At 38.5% G+C, this 17,287-nt stretch overlaps 1 protein-coding gene across 2 annotated transcripts in view; it reads right to left on the reverse strand.

Annotated features, from left to right (window-relative positions):
• The window catches only part of trmt44 (tRNA methyltransferase 44 homolog), a 93,035-nt gene extending 77,692 nt beyond the window's left edge, over positions 1-15,343 (reverse strand). The window contains exons 1-2 of one of the 2 annotated variants that reach the window (XM_079441557.1): positions 14,804-15,343; positions 14,604-14,718 (exon numbers count right to left, since the gene is read on the reverse strand). In XM_079441557.1, coding sequence (XP_079297683.1) covers positions 14,604-14,718; positions 14,804-15,167 — 479 coding nt within the window. In that variant the 5' untranslated portion in view covers positions 15,168-15,343. The remainder of the gene's footprint in view (positions 1-14,603; positions 14,719-14,803) is intronic. The other variant, XM_079441556.1, reaches the window with a different exon arrangement.
• Between the last annotated feature and the right edge of the window lie 1,944 nt (positions 15,344-17,287).

The raw sequence follows: 17,287 nt of genomic DNA on the forward strand, positions 1-17,287 counted from the left end.
GCTCCTATTGGTTCTTGGTTTGACGGTCGTCATAGGAGATGTCACACTGCAGGAAAGTGTCTGAAATCTTCTGACACTGCCAGAATTTAATCGGAGGAAAAAATTGATCGCAACGGCCATTAATCGGCTGTTGGTGAACATGTCAAACCAGCGACCTAGACAACCGATTTTAGCCTAGGATTATAGGAATCTTTTAGGATTTTCAAAATTTGTCTCAGACGACCAAATCGTGGCCAAAATCGCACAGTGTGAGCCGGGCTTAATGTAACATCAGATTGTCTTGAAACTGGCTAAGTAACACCGTGGGGTAGTGGACTGTCAATCTGAATTTAAATTGTTCTGTGGAAACAGGGAGTATCCTTTTTAGAGCTACCCAAAATCAAAGACAAAACTGGTCATATGAGTTTTTGGAGGGCTTTTATTTTGTAATGCAACATCAAATCGTCTTGAAACTGGTTGAGTCACACACTGGGGTAGTGGACTATTAATCTGAATTGAAACCGGTCTGTGGAAACAGGGAGTTTCTTTTTTTAGAGCTATCCAAAATCAGAAGACAAAATTGGTCATATATGAGATGGGCTTTTATTTTGTAATAGGAAATCAGACCGTCCTGACATTGGGCAAATGACTTTCTGGAGTGGTGTGCTGTTAATCAAAAGTGAAACTTTTGTGTGGAAAGAGGGAGTTTTCTTTTTATAACTGAATTTACAGATAAATATGGTTATATGCAAGTTAATGAAAGTCTTTTATTTCTCATCGGACAGTTATTTTCATATTATTTGGAAATTATACATTTAATATTACTCAACATTTGAAGTCATTTTCATTTTACCAGACCGTTTTTTAAATATTTGTATTATTTAAATTTTCACAGTATTTTTAAGTGCCCACGATAACAATATTGTGAATGTTCATTCTCGTTATACATTAGGGAATACTGGCACAAGTTGAGTTGAAACCGGGAACTTTTTAATCTGAATTGTCAGACAAAATTAAATTTTTCTGACTTTTTGGAGGGTACAATCCATCTGATATGAAAGTGGTCTGTGGAAATGTTTCCACAGAAAATTTAATTTCTGTTGCAACCTTAACCAATAGACAAAACAGCATATTCGTTTTAGAAAACTTTTATTTTGAAATGACACATCAGTTAAAACGGTTGGAGTGCACCATGGGGTGGTGAACTATTAATTTGAATTGAAACTGGTGTGTGGACCGGGAGTTTCCTTTTTAGAGCTATCCGAATTTAAAGGCAAAACTGGTCTCATATGAGTTTTTGGAGGGCTTTTATTATGTAATGCAACATCAGATCGTTTTGAAACTGGCTAAGTAACACCGTGGGGTAGTGGGCTGGTAATCTGAATTAAAACTGGTCTGTGGAAACAGGGAGTTTCCTTTTTAGAGCTATCTGAATTTAAATACAAAACTGGTCATATATGAGGTTTTTGTGGGGCTTTTATTATGTAATGCTACATCAGACAGTCCTAAAACTAACTGATTGACACCCTGGGGTTGTGAACTACTAATCTCTATTGAAAGTGGTGTGTGGAAACTGGGAGTTTCCTCTTTTAGAGTTATCCAAAATCAAAGAAAAAAGATTTTTCAACCGCAGTGGTTGCGATTACATTGTCACTTGACACGTGAGAGTAAAGACGTGTGTTCGGCTTGAAGACCGATCTGTGTATGGCATCAAAATATGGTGAGAAAAAGCATAAGGAGACGTCCGCTCTCTTATAGCTCTCGCAGTACTTTGATGACACACACCGATCGGTCAAGCAGCGCTGCTTCAAGTCGAACACATCTAAGCAGTCTTCAGTGGAATCACTTTTATTTTGTAATGCAACATCAAATCGTCTTGAAACTGGTTGAGTCACACACTGGGGTAGTGGACTATTAATCTGAATTGAACCCGGTCTGTGGAAACAGGGAGTTTCTTTTTTTAGAGCTATCCAAAATCAGAAGACAAAATTGGTCATATATGAGATGGGCTTTTATTTTGTAATAGGAAATCAGACCGTCCTGACATTGGGCAAATGACTTTCTGGAGTGGTGTGCTGTTAATCAAAAGTGAAACTTTTTTGTGGAAACAGGGAGTTTTCTTTTTATAACTGAATTTACAGATAAATATGGTTATATGCAAGTTAATGAAAGTCTTTTATTTCTCATCGGACAGTTATTTTCATATTATTTGGAAATTATACATTTAATATTACTCAACATTTGAAGTCATTTTCATTTTATCAGACCGTTTTTTAAATATTTGTATTATTTAAAATGTATTCATTCATTCATTCATTATTGACAGAGAAACTGGCTTAATAAATGAATGCCAGAGATCGCTTTTACTTTGAGTTTTACACGCTATTACTGCAACGCCTAGTATATGCGCGCACCCACAAAATAACGTGGCGGCTAGAATGACCGCGTTTTTCAATGTGGAGGCTGGCCTGACCACAGTACTAGCCCAATCCGTTCCGGTGGGCTCCACTGGTAAAAATCTCATTCCGGGGGGGGGTAAAATACACTTTTTTTTTTTTTTGGAGGGGTCTCTCCCTGGTAAGATTCGCATTTCAGGGGATAAATATCACGTTTTTGGAGGCAAACCGCAGACTTGGCAACACTGCTGAGCGTGCCAACTTCATGCTTCCACTGAAGACTGCTTAGATGTGTTCGACTTGAAGCAGCGCTGCTTGACCGATCGGTGTGTGTCATCAAAGTACTGCGAGAGCTATAAGAGAGCGGACGTCTCCTTATGCTTTTTCTCACCATATTTTGATGCCATACACAGATCGGTCTTCAAGCCGAACACACGTCTTTACTCTCACGTGTCAAGTGACAATGTAATCGCAACCACTGCGGTTGAAAAATCTTTTTTCTTTGATTTTGGATAACTCTAAAAAAGGAAACTCCCAGTTTCCACACACCACTTTCAATAGAGATTAGTAGTTCACAACCCCAGGGTGTCAATCAGTTAGTTTTAGGACTGTCTGATGTAGCATTACATAATAAAAGCCTCATATATGACCAGTTTTGTATTTAAATTCAGAAAAAAGGAAACTCCCTATTTCCACAGACCAGTTTTAATTCAGATTACCAGCCCACTACCCCACGGTGTTACTTAGCCAGTTTCAAAACGATCTGATGTTGCATTACATAATAAAAGCCCTCCAAAAACTCATATGAGACCAGTTTTGCCTTTAAATTCGGATAGCTCTAAAAAGGAAACTCCCGGTGTCCACACACCAGTTTCAATTCAAATTAATAGTTCACCACCCCATGGTGCACTCCAACCGTTTTAACTGATGTGTCATTTCAAAATAAAAGTTTTCTAAAACGAATATGCTGTTTTGTCTATTGGTTAAGGTTGCAACAGAAATTAAATTTGTGGAAAAATTTCCACAGACCACTTTCATATCAGATGGATTGTACCCTCCAAAAAGTCAGAAAAATTAAATTTTGTCTGACAATTCAGATTAAAAAGTTCCCGGTTTCAACTCAACTTGTGCCAGTATTCCCTAATGTATAACGAGAATGAACATTCACAATATTGTTATCGTGGGCACTTAAAAATACTGTGAAAATTTAATGAAGTTTTTTATTATGAAGGGAAAACAAAATCCAAACCCACATGGCCCTGTGTGAAAAAGTGCTTGCCCCCTAAACCTAATAACTGGTTGGGCCACCGTTAGCAGCAACAACTGCAATCAAGCGTTTGCGATAACTTGCAATGAGTCCGTTACAGCGCTGTGGAGGAATTTTGGCCCACTCATTTTGGCAGAATTGTTGTAATTCAGCCACAATGGAGAGTTTGAGCATGAACCGCCTTTTTAAGGTCATGCCACAGCATCTCAATAGGATTCAGGTCAGGAATTTGACTAGGCCACTCCAAAGTCTTCTTTTTGTTTTTCTTCAGCCATTCAGAGGTGGATTTGCTGGTGTTTTGGATCATTGTCCTGCTGCAGAACCCAAGTTCGCTTCAGCTTGAGGTCACGAACAGATGGCCGGACATTGTCCTTCAGGATTTTTTTGGTAGACAGCTGAATTCATGGTTCCATTTATCACAGCAAGTCTTCCAGGTCCTGAAGCAGCAAAACAGCCCCAGACATCACACTACCACCACATTTTACTGTTGGTATGATGTTCTTTTTCTGAAATGCTGTGTTACTTTTACGCCAGATGTAATGGACACACAACTTCCAAAAAGTTAAAAATTGTGTCTCGTCAGTCCACAGAGCATTTTCCCAAAAGTCTTGGGGATCATAAAGATGTTTTCTGGCAAAACTGAGACGAGCCTTTATGTTCTTTTTGCTCAGCAGTGGTTTTTGTCTTGGAACTCTGCCATGCAGGCCATTTTTGCCCAGTCTCTTTCTTATGGTGGAGTCATGAACACTGACCTTAACTGAGGCAAGTGAGGCCTGCAGTTCTTTATGTTGTTGTGTGGTCTTTTGTGACCTCTTGGATGAGTCGCTGCGCTCTTGGGGTAATTTTGGTCAGTCGGCCACTCCTGGGTAGGTTTGCCACTGTTCCATGTTTTCGCCATTTGTGGATAATGGCTCTCACTGTGGTTCGCTGGAGTCCCAAAGCTTTAGAAATGGCTTAATAACCTTTTCCAGACTGATAGATCTCAATTATTTTCTCTTTCTCATTTGTTCCTTAATTTCTTTGGATCTCAACAAAGATCTTTTTGGTCTACTTCACTTTGTCAGGCAGGTCCCTTTAAGTGATTTTTCGATTGTGAAGAGGTGTGGCAGTAATCAGGCCTGGGTGTGGCTAGAGAAACTGAACTCAGGTGTGATAAACCACAGTTATGTTTTAAAGGGGGGGGGGGGGGGGGGGGGGGGGGGCACTTTTTCACACACGGCCATGTGGGTTTGGATTGTTTTCCCTTCATAAAAAAACCCTTCATTTAAAAACTGCATGTTGTGTTGTGTTATCTTTGATTAATATTTAAATTTGTTTGATGATCTGAAACATTAAAGTGTGACAAACATGCAATAAAATAAAAAACAATCAGGAAGGGGGCCAACACTTTTTCACACCACTGAATATACACACACACACATATATACACATACATATATACACATACACATACATACATACATACATACATACATATATATATATATATATATATACACACATCAGACCTGCAAACTCATCAGAGAAAAAAAGGTGACAGTGTTGGGGGGGGGGGGTGCAGAATGGGCGACGCCGACACTGTGAACGCATTAGCCTTGCACGTTCGCCAGATTCTAAATAGACATTGTTTACAAGTAATGCGGCGCATCCAATGCAACAAGACGTCAAATTGCTTTGTTACACTGTATTACTGTCGCATCAGCTGTTGTCTAAACAGTCACATCTACCCACATCAACACATCAAAAACGCTTTAAAAGTAGGGCTACATCCAGCTGACTTGAATGACTGCTGCGCACACGACAACCTCCATAACGTGTCATTAATCAGGGTAGCTCAGAATTGGAGTAGCAGCCAGAACTCAGGGCAGAGCACCTGGCTTAACCACTAGATGGCCATAGAGCTCCACTATATGCTATTTGCTATTTGAGAGACCTGAAAGATATCTTTTCACAAGTTGGATTCAGTTGGATTCATATCTAAATATTATAAAATCACAATTGTAACAAAAATAAAATATTTTTTGTCAAAGTTTAGTATTTTTTGTACTGAAAACCCCCCAGTTTTTCAATAATGTTACATTATCATTAGAATCAAACCTGAACAAAATGTTACAAAGAGAAATGTTGGAGTCTTAAGATTTTATCATTTATTTCAATTATCTATTTTTAATATAATTCTACAATTTTAATCAACATTTCAGTTACTAACTGTAACAGAACAAAAATGAACAGAAATGAACAGTTATATTACATATGAACACATGAACTGAACAGCAATAACAAGTGAGCAAATAAAGCAGTAAAAAGATAAAATTTAGTAAAAGAAATCAAACGAGGAACAATAAGTGTGTGTGTGTGTGTGTGAGAGAGTGTGTGAGTACACATTGTCGGTGTCAGTGTCACCACTTTATATTTGTGTTGGTTCTGCATTTTGGATGATTTTATTTGACAAATTATAGCCTTACAAATGTGTGTGTGTGTTTGTGTGTGTGTGTGTGTGTGAGTGTGCACATTTTCAATGTGTCAGTGTCACCAATTTATTTTTGTGGTGGTACTGCATTTTGGATGATTTTATTTTACAAATGATAAGAGAACAGTTTTTATAGTCTCAAAAATGTGTTCCTCTATATGTGTGTGTGTGTGTGTGTGTTGTGAGCAATATAATTTAGCATTGTGGATGTTTTTTGCATTGGCACTTTATTTGTGCCATTTCTGTCGATGTGTTCTGCGTTGTTTCTGATTTTGATGATGAATTTTGTCTGAAAACCACGAGTGTCACAAATTTTGTCAAGCTAACATAAAAACAGATATCATTCCAATTTAATTTTTTTTTTTGGAGATCTAGAAAGTGTTGAGAGCCGTAGAAGGTTTCATACTATTTGGACAAAGGGAACATTTTTTAAAAATTGAGCAAAAAAAAGACCCCGCAAACAATCAGAGGGTTTTAAGTTAGGGGCTAATGATAAGGTTGCAACCTAAGTTGGCTATCTGAAATACTATATACTTACGTAGCAATCTAAATGGTTAACTTTAGTTAGCAAGACGGTCAGACAATGCAGGAATTAACATTACAAACTAGCTAACAATGTTAGATGGCTAGAAAATTTGCTATCTTGCTAACGGAAATTCCAGCATTGGATCCGCTTGTATTGCTTGCTATTAAGCATTTTGCTCGAAGCATAGGCTAACTGTATGAAAAAAACCGCTAACTTAGCTGACGTTATTTGACTTAAGCAAACAAATATCTGTTGTTTAGCTCCAAAAAGACTGATTTACCTTGAATTCAATTTCCATCAGTTTCCACATTAGGTCAGGTGTCTCTTGACAGGCGCGAACACAGATGGCAGTGTGTTTCAAGATCCTGAACCAAGCGCTGAGATTCCGATTGGTCCAGAAAAAATGTCATTTATAAGAATTGTCCAATAATGGCCTACATGGCACGCAAGCCCACCCCCACCTCCCTCTCTTGACAGGCGCGAGCTCAGTAGATATTCCGATCAGCCCAGATGTCAATTAACGCAAACAAAAATGAAAATAAATAGCCAATTAGGTCTAAGTATTTTGGCACTGTGCTGAACACCATATAAATATATAAATATATACACACACACTGAACAAAATTATAAACCCAACTCTTGTTTTTGTCCCCATTTTTCATGGGCTGAACTCAAAGATCAAAGACGTTTTTCTATGTACACAAAAGGCCTCTTTCTCTCAAATAATGTTCACAAACCTGTCTAAATCTGCGTTAGTGAGCACTTCTCCTTTGCCAAGATCTGCGTTAGTGAGCACTTCTCCTTTGCCAAGATAATCCATCCACCTCACAGGTGTGACATATCAACATGCTGATTAGACAGCATGATTATTGCACAAGTGTGCCTTAGGCTGGCCACATTAAAAGGCCACTCTAAAATGTGCAGTTTTACTGTATCGGGGGGGTCCGAAAACCAGTCAGTATTTGGTGTAACCACCATTTGCCTCACGCAGTGCAACACATCTCCATCGTTGATCAGGTTGTTGATTGTGGCCTGTGGAATGCTGGTCCACTCCTCTTCAATGGCTGTGCGAAGTTGCTGGATATTGGCAGGAACTGGAACACGCTGTCGTATACGCATCCCATGTCGTATACGCATTCATCCAGAGCATCCCATACATGCTCAATGGGTGACATGTCTGGTGAGTATGCTGGCCATGCAAGAACTGGGATGTTTTCAGCTTCCAAGAATTGTGTACAGATCCTTGCAACATGGGGCCGTGCATTATCATGCTGCAACATGAGGTGATGGTCGTGGATGAATGGCACAACAATGGGCCTCAGGATCTCGTCACGGTATCTCTGTGCATTCAAAATGCCATCAATAAAATGCACCTGTGTTCATTGTCCATAACATACGCCTGCCCATACCATAACCCCACCACCACCATGAGCCACTCAATCCACAACGTTGACATCAGTAAACCGCTCACCCACACGACGCCATACACGCTGTCTGCCATCTGCCCTGTACAGTGAAAACTGGGATTCATCCGTGAAGAGAACACCTCTCCAAAGTGTCAGACGCCATCGAATGTGAGCATTTGCCCACTCAAGTCGGTTACGACGACAAACTGCAGACAGGTCGAGACCCCGATGAGGACGACGAGCATGCAGATGAGCTTCCCTGAGACGGTTTCTGACAGTTTGTGCAGAAATTCTTTGGTTATGCAAACTGATTGTTGCAGCAGCTGTCCGGGTGGCTGGTCTCAGACGATCTTGGAAGTGAAGATGCCAAATTCTCTGAAACGCCTTTGGAGACGGCTTATGGTGGAGAAATGAACATTCAATTCACGGGCAACAGCTCTGGTGGACATTCCTGCAGTCAGCATGCCAATTGCACGCTCCCTCAAAACTTGCGACATCTGTGGCATTGTGCTGTGTGATAAAACTGCACATTTTAGGCTACGTCCACACGAAGCCAGATTTCTCCCTATCCAATCTTTTTTTTTTGCCTCAAATTCCGTAAACACGGAGTCGTCTCAGGAAATATCTGCGTACACACGGAATCACTGAAACCGACTGAAAACGATGTAGTACACATGCCAGACCAATATGTGGCGCTGTAATTCTGCCACAGAGATACACAAAAAAAACAGAAGAAGACTTGGACCATGTGCGTAAACCTTGCGCGCTGAATACAAACTAACACACAAAGTTTAATAAAGTTAATGAGCTCAGTGGGTTCTGCAGCACGAACACAGGCACGTAGTCTGACATTGTTGTTGTTGTTGTCGCCATTATGTGACGTAGCGGTGTCTGATTAGGGGCGAGACGTGGGCTGATGACGTCATCGTTTCAGAAAATATACGGATTTGCCGTCCACACGAAAACGGCATTTTCAAATTTATCCACCCTGAGACCCGGTTTCAAAAATTATCGGTTTCACTCTTCGAAAACGCCGGATTCGTGTGGACGAAACGCCTATACGGTAAAAAAATGTATGCGTATACAGCGAAACGCGTCTTCGTGTGGACGGGGCCTTAGAGTGGCCTTTTATTGTGGCCAGCCTAAGGCACACCTGTGCAATAATCATGCCGTCTAATCAGCATGTTGATATGCCACACCTGTGAGGTGGATGGATTATCTCGGCAAAGGAGAAGTGCTCACTAGCACAGATTTAGACAGATTTGTGAACAATATTTGAGAGAAATAGGCCTTTTGTGTATACAGAAAAAGTCTTTTGGTGAGTGTAATTTAAATTTGTATTGCACAAAGATATTTAAGAATGATGTCCAACACAGATTAAAAACTTGTGCCCCCAAACTCCATGAAATGGCAGAACATATAGGCAGAGGCCATAGGAATATGTCTCTTCCAGAGTTGGTTTAAGTGTTCAGATGACAAGAATGACTTCTTCCTTGTGCATCCTCTGTCGACTTTTAGTTGAACAGATGCTATATCATTTTAAAGGATACTCATCTGTAAAAACAGGAAAACTTGTATTATTAATCAGAAAAAAATTGAAAGCACTATGTACCCATATGACATTTTATGGGTGTTTTATATAAATTTTTATTGTATAATTCATCATCAGCCATTGGCTGAGTGATTCTGTGTACTGTAATATCAGTCTGAAATGAAAGGGGTCTTTGAAAACAAGAAGTGTATGAGCTTTTGAGCAGCTTAAATTTTGTAATGTAATATCAGATAGTCTTGACTTTGAGTGAGATGCATCTAGGCTAAAAGTTCCCTGAGAGAGTCTTCTATCAATCCGAACTGAATGTGGTCTGAGGAAACAGGGAGTTTCCTTTTTAGAACTCTCTTATATATGAATATTTGGAGGGCTTTTATTTTGCAATTCAACATCAGCCAATCCTGACGTTGATGGAGTGACACTCTGGCGTGGTGGACTATCAATCTGAATTCAAAGTGGTCTGTGTAAACAAGGTGTTTCCTTTATTACCTAATCTGAATTCACAAAACAAACAGCATACATGAACAGTTTTTAGAGGGCTTTCATTTTGAAATTATACATCAGAAAGTCTAGTCAATGTGTAAGTGGCACTCTGATGAGATATACTGTCAGTCAAAAGTAAAAATGAGTTTTTTGAGGGCTTTTATTTTGTAATGCAACATCAGATCCTCTTGAAACTGGCTGAGTGGACTATTAATCTGAATTGAAACTGGTCTGCGGAAACAGGGAGTTTCCTTTTTTTTTTTTTAGAGCTATCCAAAATCACAGGCACAACAGGTAGGATATGAAATTTTGGAGGGCTTTTACTGATATTGCTAATGCAATATCAGATTTTCTTGAAACTGGTTGAGTGACACCCTGGGGCAGTGGACTATTAATCTGAATTGAAACTGGTCTGTGGAAACAGGGAGTTTCCTTTTTAGAGCTATCCAAAATAAAAGACAAAACTGGCCATATATGAGTTTTGGAGGGCTTTTATTATGTAATGCTACACCAGACCATCCTGAAACTGGCTAAATAAAACCCTGGGGTAGTGGGCTGTCAATCTGAATTAAAACTGGTCTGTGGAAACAGGGAGTTTCTTTTTTAGAGCCATCTAAATTTAAAAACAAAACTGGTCATACATGAGGTTTTTGTAGGGCTTTCAGACAGTCTGAGTGACACATTGGGGTTGTGAACTACTAATCTGAATTAAAAGTGGTGTGTGCAAACAAGGAGTTTTTTGTGGAGACAGGGTTTTTTATTTTTATAACTGTGAATTTACAGATACAAAATGGTTATATGCAAGTTGTAAAAGGCTTTTATTTATTTTTTTATTTCTCATCAGTTTTTATGGAAGCCCATTTCCGCCAATGAATAAAAAATAAAACAAGGTAATTGCGACTTCTCGCAATTCTGACTTTTTTTTCTCAGAATTCGGAGATATAGACTCGCAATTCAGACTTTTATTTTTCCTCGCAATTCTGACTTTTTTTCCCCTCGCTATTCTGACTTTTTTTCCCTCGCAATTCTGACTTTTTTTCTCAGAATTCTGACTTTTTTTCTCGCAATTGCGAGTTTATATCTCAAAACTCTGACTTTCTCGCACCATTAAACCACTCTCCGTGTAAGACTTTGCAGTGCTTTGTTCAATTTGCTATAGATTAACTATATATTGAACTAGATGGATGTTGCGTCCGAATATGATTTTTGAATAAACATAAAAATGACTCTTTATTTCTGTGTTTTGCGCTCGTGGTTGGACAGTACCATTACCGCCAGGCTTTCAGACACAACATTCTTCATTTCTTTATAGTTCTGAGTTTGAGGCAGCTTCTATCGCGTTATTTTAATTGCGAGTTGATATCTCCGTATTCTGAGAAAAAAAGTCAGAATTGCGAGTTTATATCTCAGAATTGTAAGAAAAAGAGTCTGAATTGTGAGATAAAAAGTCGCAATTACCTTGTTTTATTTTTTATTCATTGGTGGAAACGGGCTTCCATAGTTTTTTCATATTAATTGGTCTATTTATTTATTCATTCGTTCATTCATTCATTCTTGACAGAGAAACTGGCCAGAGATCGCTTTTCCTCTGATCTGTTTTAACACGCTATTACTGTAACACGTAGTTTATGCGCGCACCACAAAATAACGTGTCGGCTAGAATGACTGTGTTTTTCAATATGGGGCAATTTCAATTGGGCAGGTTTTGTTGTGAAAACCTGGCAACCGTGGCGCATTACATGCGAAAATGTTTGAAAGCGTATATATATGAACATAGCCTACTTCAAAACGGCACATGGAAATTACTCAATCAGTAACAGGGTTACAGTGCATTTCATTACTGAAGACTTCGACCTTAAGGTAACATAGGCTATATAAAAGATACAATGATGTATTGCTTGTCTTTGAATAATACAGCACATAAAGAGCTTTAAAAAAATAATTGCATATTAATCCACAATCTTGGTTAAAAAAAAAAAAAAATTTCGCAATTAGATTATTTTCCAAAATCGTTCAGCCCTAACTGAGACTCTCCTGTTTCAACTTGCATTGTGGATATTGGAGTTGTTTTAATTGCACCAGTAATACATCTCAGTTCTTGTGCTTGAATAATATCTAACCAATAAAGTGTGCAAGAAGTGAAATTAAATTGTATTTATAGAGGTATGCATCACGTCACACTTCTCTATTAAGTTGTGAAGACGCACAGGCCAGCATAGCACAAATCCGTGAATAAATGTTCCAAAGTGAAGTAAACTTCAACAGATTTCCTGTGCTCAGGGAGTAAGGAGCAAAGAACACTGTGTAGGGACCATGTCAATTGGAACACAGTTCATACATCAGGTGTGTTAAATAAGAGAGTAGAGATGTTCATATTAACCGTTTGACCGTTAGCCCCAAGTAAGAATTTGACCGATTAATACTATCAGTTAAACGGTTTAAAAGTTTTTTTATTATTATCCAGGTTTTTTTCCCCAAGTATTTTTTTTTTTTTTTTAATTCAAACTCTCCCGAAGGGGTGCACTGGGGCTCGGTTCCCTGTTTCACTCATACACTACAGCGAGCTGTAAATTATGGATTTAAAGTGTTTGTGCATCAGATTATCGTTGCAGCTGGGCGGCTTGTCAGGCACTTTAACCACAGCACCCCTGCTTGTAAAGCCCTGGAAGCACAACAAGAAAAATTTAACTTCCGAAACACCAGCTAGTTCAATCATGTAAAACAAGATGGAACACGGTGTATGACATGTTCGGAAGACTTCTTGAACAAAGGTGGGCCGTTACAGCTGTTCTGTCTGACCGAACGGTAACAAAGCTGCAAGATGCCAGAACCCTCGAGATGCAAGACGAATACTGGCAGATAATGGCAAAGATTTAGCCAGTGTTGGAAACTTTAAAATGTGCAACCATTATAATGTCAACAGAAAAGAATGTGTCAATTTCAAACATTTACCCCATCACCTTCTCAGCCTCCTGAACGAACACCTGATGAGAGCACACCGAGGATGACGGGCACAGTGACAAAGTTCAAGGCGAAGGTTCGGCAGTCTTTAAGTGGAGGTAGATAATATTATTATTATTATTATTATTATTATTATGCATTAATTAGGAGGACATTGTTCGTGATTGCCTCTGTCCTGGACCCTCACCATAAACATCTCAGTTTTTTCCCACAAGCGCAGAAAGAAGCAAAACTTACTGAAATGTGCTTTGGAAATGGCCACTACGGGAGGAGATGAGAAAGCGGTGTCTTGTGCCCAAGCGGGAGATATACAACCCAGCCAGAGTAATGCCATGATGATGCTCCTGGGAGACGACTACAGCAGCACCCCTCAACAAGCCACTGATTATCCAGAAGCAGAGGTGGACATCTATATGAGAGACAATCTGCTCTTTGGATATTAATCCTCTTGACTGGTGGAAAGTAAATGAACGGCGCTTCCTGGAACTGGTCACTCTAGCGAGGCGTTATCTCTGCATTCCTGGGACTTCTGTGTCATCTGAGAGGGTGTTTTCTGCCGCGGGGCTAACTGTCAACAGGCTGCGCTCCAGACTATCCCCTCAGCATGTAGACATCTTACTTTTTTTAAATAAAAGCTAAATGTATGGTTTGAGGTAGGCCTGCTATTTTAATTTGACGAACTTAGTCTGATTAAAAAAACTGCCGTTTCTTCAAAGCTTCAGAAGGATTCACTGTGTCTTCGTTTTGTTGTTTTTTTAATTTAAGAGAAAAATATTTAGTCTAAATATTCTAATATTAGACTAAATATTTAGCCTATTTGTTTTATGACTTTTTATTTATATTATTCTGTTTTTCTCTGTTGTCAGAAACAATGCAGGTGCGTGAAAATCTGACTTGTGTGAATCCAGGTTCTGTTGTTGATCTGTTCTGTATGCTGGTGTTTGCACATGTTAAAATAAACCCGTGAAAAAAATGTTTGCATATTTAATGGGTCAAGACACTCATTAATTCTATTTTTATTCGATGCTAATTTAATATTCTAATCTTATCAGTTAACAGTTAATGTTCAAATAATGAGCAGCGGTTGTCAGTCGAGAAAATTAACCGAAATGAACATCCCTATAAGAGAGACATGCAAAATATGCAGAGCTGTGGTATGAGGACTGGAATTGAGAGCCACTGCTCTAAAGCATCTGGGATAATTTAACTCATAACTACAATTCCTGGGGAAAATGCTTAAAGGCTCATTAAATTTGCCTGACAGGCAGTTTTTTCCTGTACTGACATTTTTCCTACTGAAACAGGAAGTTAACTGGGACATATCAAACTGATCATTTTAAATAAACAAAAACAATTTAATCATCATATCTCTTGTGTTAACGGTCTTTTGGGTTAAATGTAATCATGTAATCAAAAACCAGTCAAAAGTCCAGTGTACTCATTGAACCATTTTTCTGTTTTGAGGTGTTTAAAATACAAATACAGCGAAAGGTTAATTATTAGTATGATGATAGTCACGCTATGATATGTACTCGGTTTTTAATTTCCATTCAAGTGGACACTTACCATTCCTCTGGCTTTAACTGCAGCTGGATTTGATAAATGTTACTGCTCTTGACAGTAACCTGACCCACATCAGTCTCTTCAAAAGGGATGAATGTCACTGCATGCCCAACAATATCTTTGAAAGAAAAGAGAAAAAAAAAGTCTAAAGCCAACGAGAAAAAAAAGACAACATATCTAAATGGTCTCGAGCTGTTTGTCACCTTTTATGATAACTTCTTTGTACAGACACTCTCCGGTCTTGTTCACTTTGGGAATAAGAGTTCTGACTCCAACACACCAGCGTCCTGTGGTTTCATGCTCCTTATCCACAATGTCAGTGTGAAGAAACATAGAAATATCAGCAATCTTAATACTGGTCCCCAGAAGAGGAGATAAAACCTGAATTAATTCCGCAGTGTCCACGTCCCTGTACTCCGTCTCTGTTACGCCACACAGTCTCTTATTTACTACATGTGGCTTCTTGATCCAGACGTCAGCAGCGGTCCACAGGCTATCTGCGCTGCGCATGTCTGTCATGTTTATTTCAGAAGACTGCGCCATGCTTTCGACCTCAGTAAAATACATAAAAACAGTAGAACGTTATTAACAGAGTACCGTCCACTACAAACCACAAGCACAACTCTTCTTCTTCTTCTAGTTTTCTGGCGGTTACAGGTCAACGTCAAGGTCCATACTACCCACGCACACCTCTTCTTCCTCCTCTTCTTCTTCTTCTTCTTCTTCTTCTCTTGGTTAATGGCGGATTGCAAACAACTTTTAGGTGCATACCGCCACCTACTGTACAAGAGTGTGTAACATCATGTCATTTTAAGTGTACTCATATTCTGCTCATTAACCCTGTCTCATTAAGGAATTTAAATAACGCTTTCCTAGCTATCATCATCCCCCCTCCCTCTCCTTCTGTTCCTAGTATTCCCATCATATACCACTCTCGCCCTGCCTCCTGAACCCTATCTTGAAACACCCGTCTTTCCACCTCATACAGTAGTATGACATGCTCAGCATGTTCTTTAACCCCACATTTATCACAATTCTCATTATTCATTTTCCCCATTAAAAACAAGGTGCTATTCAGTCCTGTGTGACCCACTTTCATTCTTGTCATTAAAATTTCTTCTCGTCTGTTCCTTTCTCTATAATTTTTAATGCTAACAGACTTTTGTATTTTATAATATCCCCTTCCTTTCTTGTCTTCCTCCCACCATTTCTGCCACATTACAATACCTTTCTTCTTAACTACTGCTTTTCCCTCACCTTTTCCAAGTGGTATTGGAACTGATATTTCTTTTTCCAATGCCTCTTTTGCTAATTTGTCTGCACTTTCGTTCCCTTTCACTCCCTCATGTGCTGGCACCCAACAAAGCTGAACATCTTTACCACTCCTATGTAATCTTAACAAACTATGATAAAGTTATATTAATAAGTCTTCTCTAACAGATGTCATTGACCGTATGCTTTTTATGACAGCTAAGGAGTTTGTGCGTAGTATCACTCTATCAGGTCTGGCCTCTTCAACCCACTGTAATGCAATGATGAGTGCCGTATATACAGATAACTGATCAGACAGTCTTTTGGAAATATTAATTTAAAATTCTAGGATATGTATTACAATTCCCACACATTCCTGTTTGTTCTTGGATTCATCAGTAAAAATGTTGAGATAATTATAATAATTGTTATAATAACTGCTTGTTTTAACTCCCACTTCCTCCATCCTCCATTCTTTTCCATGATACTAAAATCTGTCTTTGCCTCTGGGAAAAAAAACATGGTGGAATGTTACTAACTGGGTTGAATGTAGTGAAGTCTAAAGTCTTCCATTCCATATTCCCTCACTTTCTTTTCCCTGTTCCATCCAAACCTATGCCCCTGAAACCTGGAATACTCCCAACAATCCTCTATTGTCTGGGAAGCGGATTCTATTTTTGAGTCCACTGATCTTGATGAATTTTAAAACTGCTTTTATAATTTTACCAAATCCTTGTTTTGTATTTAATAATTTGCTGACTGTAAATTAATTGCATCCTGTGTTCTGTAATTGTCTTTGTAGTTAATTCCTTTCTTGTTCTTGTTCTGTTTCTTGGACAGAATAACTAATTGTAATTGTAACCATTGAAAATGTTATATTATTAAGTGACATTTCTGCAGCCCATTCACTTGCTTTCCATGCAAAACCTGTTCCTGCTGAGTTTATTGTCTCCCAGCCATTCCCTATTACAGAGATGGGCAGTGTTTCAATTGAATGTATTTGAAATACATATTTAATTACTAAATACGTATTTTGTAATTTGTATTTTACTGGACAAAAAAGAAAACTAAAGTAATGTATAATTAAATACTTTGAGAGACTGTATTTTGTATTTGAAATACTCAAAATACATAATATGGTAGGCCTAGTTCTTCTTTTTTTCTCAAATAATACAATATCTTTCTTCAAACACACAAAAAAGCACTATTTATGCATGCATTTATTTAACACACCAAGCTTCTTATTTACATTTCCTTGCATTTGTACATAACACACCTTTACACACAAATACCATATTTTTATTTTGTATATTGTGGTCTTTCAAAAAATTATATATCATTATTTCCTATTTACTTATTCAATTTCTATTATCTGTGTCTTGTCACTGTAATTCTTTTTTGGCTGTGGAAGCCTCTGTCACCATAACAAATTCCTT

The sequence above is a fragment of the Barbus barbus genome (genome assembly GCF_936440315.1).
Source record: "Barbus barbus genome assembly, chromosome: 2".
NCBI lineage: Eukaryota > Metazoa > Chordata > Actinopteri > Cypriniformes > Cyprinidae > Barbus > Barbus barbus.